At 36.7% G+C, this 7,781-nt stretch overlaps 1 protein-coding gene across 5 annotated transcripts in view; it reads left to right on the plus strand.

Moving 5' to 3' along the window:
- Positions 1–7,781, plus strand: part of LOC110460953 (phosphatidylinositol 3-kinase 2-like) — a 28,769-nt gene that overhangs the window by 2,774 nt on the left and 18,214 nt on the right. For all 5 annotated transcript variants that reach the window (XM_021514186.1, XM_021514185.1, XM_021514189.1 and 2 more), the window contains exons 2-7: positions 391–465; positions 1,405–1,557; positions 2,554–2,691; positions 3,724–3,784; positions 5,011–5,518; positions 6,810–6,947. In XM_021514186.1, coding sequence (XP_021369861.1) covers positions 459–465; positions 1,405–1,557; positions 2,554–2,691; positions 3,724–3,784; positions 5,011–5,518; positions 6,810–6,947 — 1,005 coding nt within the window. In that variant the 5' untranslated portion in view covers positions 391–458. The remainder of the gene's footprint in view (positions 1–390; positions 466–1,404; positions 1,558–2,553; positions 2,692–3,723; positions 3,785–5,010; positions 5,519–6,809; positions 6,948–7,781) is intronic.

Here is a 7,781-nt window from a genome sequence, read left to right on the forward strand (position 1 = left end):
TGTATAACGTATGGTACTGTCAGTAATCCAACATGAAAACGAGCAATTTAATAAGAATAAGAAATATGATCTAATTTATACCATATCTCAGAAATGGTTTAGGGGCAAAATTTTGTGTAAGTGCCTGTTTTCATAAAAATATTGACAGGGGTCAGCAGATCTCCCAATCATCATAAAAGTCAAATTCAGGAAAAAAATCACAATGTTTTGGGGGAAAAAGTTGAACACATTTTTGTTTAGGTAACCCTTAGGGTATAAAGTAATGTTATATTATTATATATCCTCTCATGTGTAAAATTACTATTTCTGGAGAAATGCAGGGCAGTGATGAAAAATAGGTATGAACATTTAAATATATCCATACTAACTTCAATGTTTTCATTTTTTCAGGTCCTGTACTCTGGTACTGTCCATATATGACCGTTTTTACCTTATCATCTGGATGAAATTTTCTCAAAATGGAAGGTATATCACTTATGTGTATATACAAGTTCAATTATTGTAAATCAAACCCTGGTTGCTCAAGTCAGGTTGGCTAACTTAATCAGTGGTTAGTGAAAAATTCAGGCTGTTACCACTCAGAAATGGGGTTTCAAAGCGAACTAAATCTTTGAATTTTAAGTTTGAAAATGTTCCCTAACCTCTGGTTATCTCTAACCAACCTTATATAGAACAACCTGGGCCAGATGTGCTATTTTTGGAATAACTAAGTTTCCCCAGAACAATCTAGACCAATCATATACATGTACATTTTGCATGTTTGCTCATATATGTCAAATTTATTTCAAATTTATTTTTGTAACACACAATCCCTGTTAGCTGATAGATAGTATAGTCAGTTTTTCACATACTTGCATTGTAGTTTGATTGAAGTTTTTGTTTTCATTCCTATTTAGCTCTAGCTACAGTATAAATAGCAAGTGTTAGTATATAGTCTACTGATGTTTATTACAGACATTTGTACCATTGAAATCCATGTATGTAGCAATAGTTTTAAAAAGTCTTGCTACTAAACTGTTTGTCATATACTTTAAAAAGTTTCAGGTTATATTAACTTATTTATTAACAATTATGAAACAAGTATTTACAACTTATATTAATCACTCTTGTTGGTCTGGATGTTAGCTTGGGGGGAGGGGGATCTTAATGTGGGAGGAAACAGGAGTACCCAGAGAAAACTCACATGGTCGGGCAGGTGACCCCATACTTTTTCACATCCAATCAAGGAATCATACCCCGGCCGCCTTGGTGAAAGGCCTGTAAGCTATCCACTGCGCCACCGACCACCAAGAATACCTGTTAGCCCTTTGAGTTTGTCATGTTAAAGAGTATATATTACAGTACTAGTTAACCAATTAAACTATATTCAATTAAACTTCATATGTACTTATTTTTTGTTTGCAGACGAAAACGTTTTGTTGGTAGATGTTACTGTTCCTCCAGAGATGGATTCTCCCCTGGATTTTTCACGTCCACTTATCAGCAGTCATAGTCCACAACTTCCATCTAAGGTTACAGAAGATACCAGCAACAAGGAAAACGCAGATGCAACCATAGGTAATGGTTTTGTGAGGGCTAAATATAAGATAATCATGAAAAATTATTTTAATGTTGTGTGAATACATTCTTACTTGGTACAGGTATGTGTATTTCTGTTTCTCACAGATTAATCATACATGTTGCAACCTTTGACAAATTTTAGATGTACAGCCAAACGCTAAAATTATTTACTAGGAACATATGTTTCCTTGTAAGGGCCATATTTAATATGTACATCTTCCTAAAGTATAAAAAGGTAAAGGAAACAACAACATAAAGTCGAAGTCATTACACATTACATCTCCAGCACACACGAAGGCATACACACATATGGAGATATTAGCCAGGTGGCATAGGACTAGTAGTTAGCGACTGAAAAGGCAGCTCTTGCAAATTCCTCATAAAAAAACTGTATTGATTTAATGTATATGCTAATTGTATTGATTGTATATCTATGTACTGTAAGGTGCTTTAGAGAGGTTTATGTTAGCTAGATAGGGAGCTATATCAAATGTTATATATTATTATTTTATTATTAAAAAGTATGTTTTATTTATCATAATATTTGTAGAAGTTTTCCCCAATAACCAAAGTATTAGGATTACCAATATTCAAATGCATCATCCTTCTGAAATACCTCACTTTTGGCGTGTGTTGAGCATTCTTGCAAGTGAGTAAGGTTATGAATTCTTCAAATAAGTAGCAGTACGGACTGATTTACCAATTCAATGTTAGTATAAAGTGACAGTAAAGTACTGTGCTGGGTGCTTTTGGTATGGTATTTCAGTGAGGTATCACTCCAAAATTAGCATCAGATCCGCACCTTCAAGGAGGCAAACTGCCCATCATTCTTGCATACATACATGGAAGCACTACCTTACATGACCTTAATAGCTGTTAATAGGAGGCTAATCTTACAATTGCAAACAAAATGTAAGAATCATCCTTTTGTGATATTTTTGTTATATGTTTATTAGCTGAAATCATTGCTTACAAACATTTAAATGATTTCAGACTCGATTGAGATTGAGCGTAGTGATGAAAGTGACCGTCGTCACAGCCTTACTCTGTCCACACCTGGAGCCCTGCATCACCGCATCTTGAGGGATGTTACACAGAAGTCAACCTGTAGTAATGCTGTATCTAGTCCAGGTACAACTGTTGTTTAAATTACGGTAATGCTGTATCCAGACCAGGTACAACTATTGTTTACATTACATTATTGCTGTATCCAGTCCAGGTAAAACTGTTGTTTAAATTACGGTAATGCTGTATCTAGTCCAGGTACACTCGTTATAATGCTGTTTCTATCTAGCCCAGAGAAATAAATACCTGTTTTTGAAATTTTGCATAGCTGAAAAATGCTTTTTTATTTATTACAAATCTACAATTGCAGAAGCACTGATCCACTGCATCTTCCCTCAGTCCATGAAATATTTTAATTCTGGTAGTTGGCCATCTTCGCTAGCCAAGTGTTCGCTTCATATACACTCCACTTACCCTTGGCGGATATAGCCGTGTTTACTGAGCCTTCAAGTTTTTGTCCGGTGCCAATCACTTGCATCCAATGAAATCGCGTCTTACATATAGCACTGTTGACGAAGGAAAACAGTAATGGCGGCGCCTTGTACGGAAGCACGTTGTCGTTTATGTCAGAGTGTTTTGCCCCCCCCGCCAAATGATGACCGGGGAAAATATGTGTGCGGCCTTTGTTTCCATATATATTGCGCTGTCATTTATACTCCGCCTCGACATACACATGTTTTTTGGGAGAAGAGCGATAACTCGGTATATACGCTAGGGGGCAGTGGAGGGAATTATGAAAACACGGCTATATCCGCCAAGGGTAAGTGGAGTGCATACTTGGCTAGCGAAGATGGTAGTTGGCCTAAAATAGATGCAATATTTCATACCAGGATAACTTATGTCTTTGTCTTTATCTGACATTGTAGATATACATCTGCTAGTTCGTAACTCACACTCCTGTATGTATTCGTCCATACAATTGTAATTGTATAACCGGTATCTGTTATGTCAGATATTAAAGACATATGATATTTATTGCAGTTGATATGGAAGGAAACAGCATGGTCTAGGTTAAAATGTTTGTTTTCAACATCAGGAAGAAAATACTGATAATAGTGTAGATTATAAACATATTATATGTGTTTTCTTATGTTTTAGTTATCTCTATGCTGGAAGATGAGATGTTTGATTTTGACTTTGCTTTGTCTCCGGCGTCAGGGTAACATGTTTTTTTATATATATTTCTTAACATTTTCCTTAATAGTTTTGAATTTGGCTACTCCGTCTTTGCGTATTGCAGAGTAATCTTCTCTTGTGAGCAGGTATTGATTGTTAAGTCATTGGTTTGTGTGAGAAAATTATGTCAGTTTCTCAAAAATTGATGACGTTACTCTCACAAACAAATGACGTAACAATCAATACCCGCTCACAAGAGCAGATAACTCTGCAATACGAAAAGACAGAATATCTGGCTTTGTATAGTTAATTTTGTTTAAATAGAGTTATTCATGTGCTTTGATTATCAAATACATTAATGATCGTTTGCTAAACTGTATCTCATAACATATGAGATTAATATAACATATGCAATTCATTCATATTTTCAATTTATGCAATCTGATTAAAATCATCTGTTACATGGCTCCGCCTGAACATCTGAAGGTGCCGCGGTCAGAGGCGCGCTGGCAAAAGTTTGCCAGCGAATCGGAATATCATGGTTGATAGATAAATAGCGAGGGGTATCAAACAGATTAGTTTTCCAAAACAAATATGGTGGCTGGAACTGACGTTTCTACGACGCCAAGGAAAACGTACCCATTGGGTAATGATTGCGTAGGCAACACCGCCACACAGTCTTTCTTCTCTAATAAAGCTTCGAATAACTTTTTCTGTTCGTGTTTCAGACGATCAATCTCAAATAACTTCAGAACTTTCGCATTATTCTCATCAATGTCCGCCATATTTGTTACAACTCCGAGCGCCCTTTTGAAAGAGGGTCTCTGATTGGTCAAAATTAAAGAGTATTTATAAATATAAAGGTCACCTGAACGTGACCCTGACCGCGGCACACTCAGATGTTCAGGTGTAGAACGAAGTTAACGAAGCCATGTAACATGATTTTAATCAGATTGGAATTTATGTGTCAAGCCATACAACTTGAATATGCCGAGGCTTGCAAAATGTCATAGGTACTTCACTTGAAATACTAAACCTGTGTCCCACCAAGTGATCTATTCATTTCGATCCTTTACAATTTTATAGGGGTGAGGTGTGATAATGGGATTTCTTTGAGAGAAAGAAAAGGAAACGCAGACATATTGATGAAATGTTATTTGATAACGTAGAGTATTGCGTCCTAATGTTTCATTGCAGACACTTCTATCTATCCAATCAGTCTGAATTTATTTTCGTTAATGTAATTTTCATATATTTTTTTCGCAACAGATCACTAGAGCGAAGTCAGGAAGAAGAGGAGGAGGAGGAGGAGGAAGTGTTCTTTGGACCTATGGGATTTGCAGAAAGATGTGTAGCTCAGGCTGTAGGGCCAGAAGTAAAGCCACTGAGCCCTCTTAATGCTGGTCAAATAGCAGAACTTGTTAAAGAGGCTGCCCTAGTTGCTTACAGACTGAAGACAGATTATAAAAATTCCTCATTGAATGAAAGTGAATCTCCACCAAAAAAGCGACACTCTCGTAGTGGAACCTTTACCATGGACAGCAGCCCTCTCAAGCTATTATCCCTACCTATCATAGAATCTGAGGAGCCCAGTCCAGAGGCAGAGACGACAAACAAACCTGACAGTGCCAGCAAGAAAAATGGAGGCACTGTCACCAAGGGTAACAAGGAAAATTTGTTAGAGCAGGGGAGAAAACTCGTAACGCCAAACAGATCAAAATCACGAAGATCAGGGCTGGTACCTCCTGCTAACAAGGCTAAGAAAAGTTTACATGGGGTAATCGTCAAAGTTTTGTGTTTTTAGTTTAAATTGAGTCAAAAAGCTGTATTAGCTATCTGATCATTGATGTGAAATATACTGTATAGTATAAACATATGCCGTATATGGTGCAGTCAGGATCATTCATTTGCTGTGGTCTACTAGCTATAGCTCACCATAAACATATGTTCTAACAAAGTCGTTTCAAAAACGTAACCAAGAAGAAAAGTATTTGGCAAATTTTAATCTAAGTACAGCATTTTTAACAAAATACACACAAAATATTAGTACAAAAAGAAAAACTCCAGAAAATATTGATATGAAAATGACAGTTTTTACAGATTCTATGTGTTATGTGCTTTGGTCTGCCTGACAGGTTATAAGGCAGAAGTGTGATGAGGTCTTCTGTATGGTTTCCATCATCCTCGACACTCCAGGGGTTACGCTCACTTTCACTCTCTGCAGCCTTGGAATATGTCATAGCAAAATTGAAGGCTCAGTGTACACCACCTTGTGGACGAGACTAGAAGACTATTTCGATCCTTTGATATTCATCAAAAGAATCTCGCGGTCATGTAATTGTAAAATTTGAAAGGCTTTGAAGGTGGGTGTTGCTCCTTTGTAATCTTCAAAGGACAGGTATCAGCTTGGCGATTGGTCAGGTTTATTTTACCAGAGACCAATCAAACAGCTATCTTTGTGCCTTCAAATTTGCTATGTCATATTCCAGGGGTGCAGAGAGCGAAAGTGAGCACAGTGATATTTTTACCCCAAGTGAAGTTTTTCAAATCCTGACCCAATATTTTCCAACTCGCTTGTTAAAAAATCAGAGTATGCCTTCTTATAAACTGTTGTACAACGTTGTAAACATTTGTGACAAATGGAAGTTTACCTTGGGGCATTGAATTCAAGCTTCAAGTTTTGTTTACGCATGAGGTTGTTTGGGTGCGATCAAATAAAATTTCCCTAATATCATAACTCAGTAATATGTCGTAAAATTCCCAATACATTGTGTCCGCGCGGTAAAATTCCCAATAAAAAAAGGCACCGACCCTTAAGATAAAAAAAAAAGTAAAAAAAAAGTCACTGAAGCGTAACCCCTGGAGAATCGAGGATGGGTTTCCATGGGCACTATAAATTGAGTCCCTATATGTTGGGTAGACTAAGCTTTGTCTGACACATTTGTCTATACAAAATATTACTGATATACCACATACTATTGTCAACAACTGAATTAATTTCAAGAATTTGTGCTATTATCTTCACTTGTCAAAACCAGTAATATTTTCAATGCTTGACAATTTTTCAGGTGTTTAAGGCAAAACCTACTGAGAAAAACCCTGAGGAAGACGTGCCAACAGAAAGTGAAGCACAGGTAACAAGGCCTGATGTCAAATCTCGGACCAGTAACCCTGTGCCTGTAATAAAACAGGCATTGACAAGCAAGGTAAAAACTTATATCAACTCCATTGGTCAAAACTGTGATTATAAATGACTAAGGGCTGTGGGCATAGAATTTGATAAAGTGAGGTGGGAGGCACTTTTTCAGAGACCCCCAACACCCATCCAATATCAAAAGAGATTAAATATCAGGAATGGTAGACAGATATGGATTTAAACTGAACACCCATGATATATTAATACATGTGTCTTCCACCTCCCCATACAATTAATTATAGAATAGTTGTATTTTGTATTTTGTTTTTAGACTTTTTGAAATATTGGATTATGATTGAATATTGGGCATAGAATTTGATAAAGTGAACAGTTATGGGTTGGTTAGAGTTTGTTTTTAGGTCACCTGAGCTTTGCTCAGTGACCTATTCTAATCGCTTTCCGGCCGTCATCGTGCGTAAACGTTTTACATTTTCAACTTCTTCTCAAGAACCAGTGGATGGATTTTTTTCAAACTTGGTCAGAATCATCCTTGGTAGATGAGGCTACAAAATTGTAAAATTGGGATTCCTACCCAAACCCCTGGGTCCAGGGCGGGGCCCAAAAGGGAAAATTAACCAATATTTCAAAAATCTTCTTCTCCAGACTCAGAGGTATTACAGTCATTTTCTCTGCATGGAAAGAAATATCTTCAGGGGCTTTACTTAAATTATAAATTTCAGGACCCCCCAGCTATTCATTCTCCCTTGGGGAGGGGGTAAAGTTTACTATTGTTCATAAAGGGAAATAACACTTTTTGGTATATTTTGACAACTTTCTGTAGGAAATTATTTTTACTTGGTGAGAATTATCCTTGGAGGAAGATGGTTTCAAATTGTAAAATTGA

Source organism: Mizuhopecten yessoensis, unplaced genomic scaffold (assembly GCF_002113885.1).
Source record: "Mizuhopecten yessoensis strain PY_sf001 unplaced genomic scaffold, ASM211388v2 scaffold10529, whole genome shotgun sequence".
Lineage (NCBI taxonomy): Eukaryota > Metazoa > Mollusca > Bivalvia > Pectinida > Pectinidae > Mizuhopecten > Mizuhopecten yessoensis.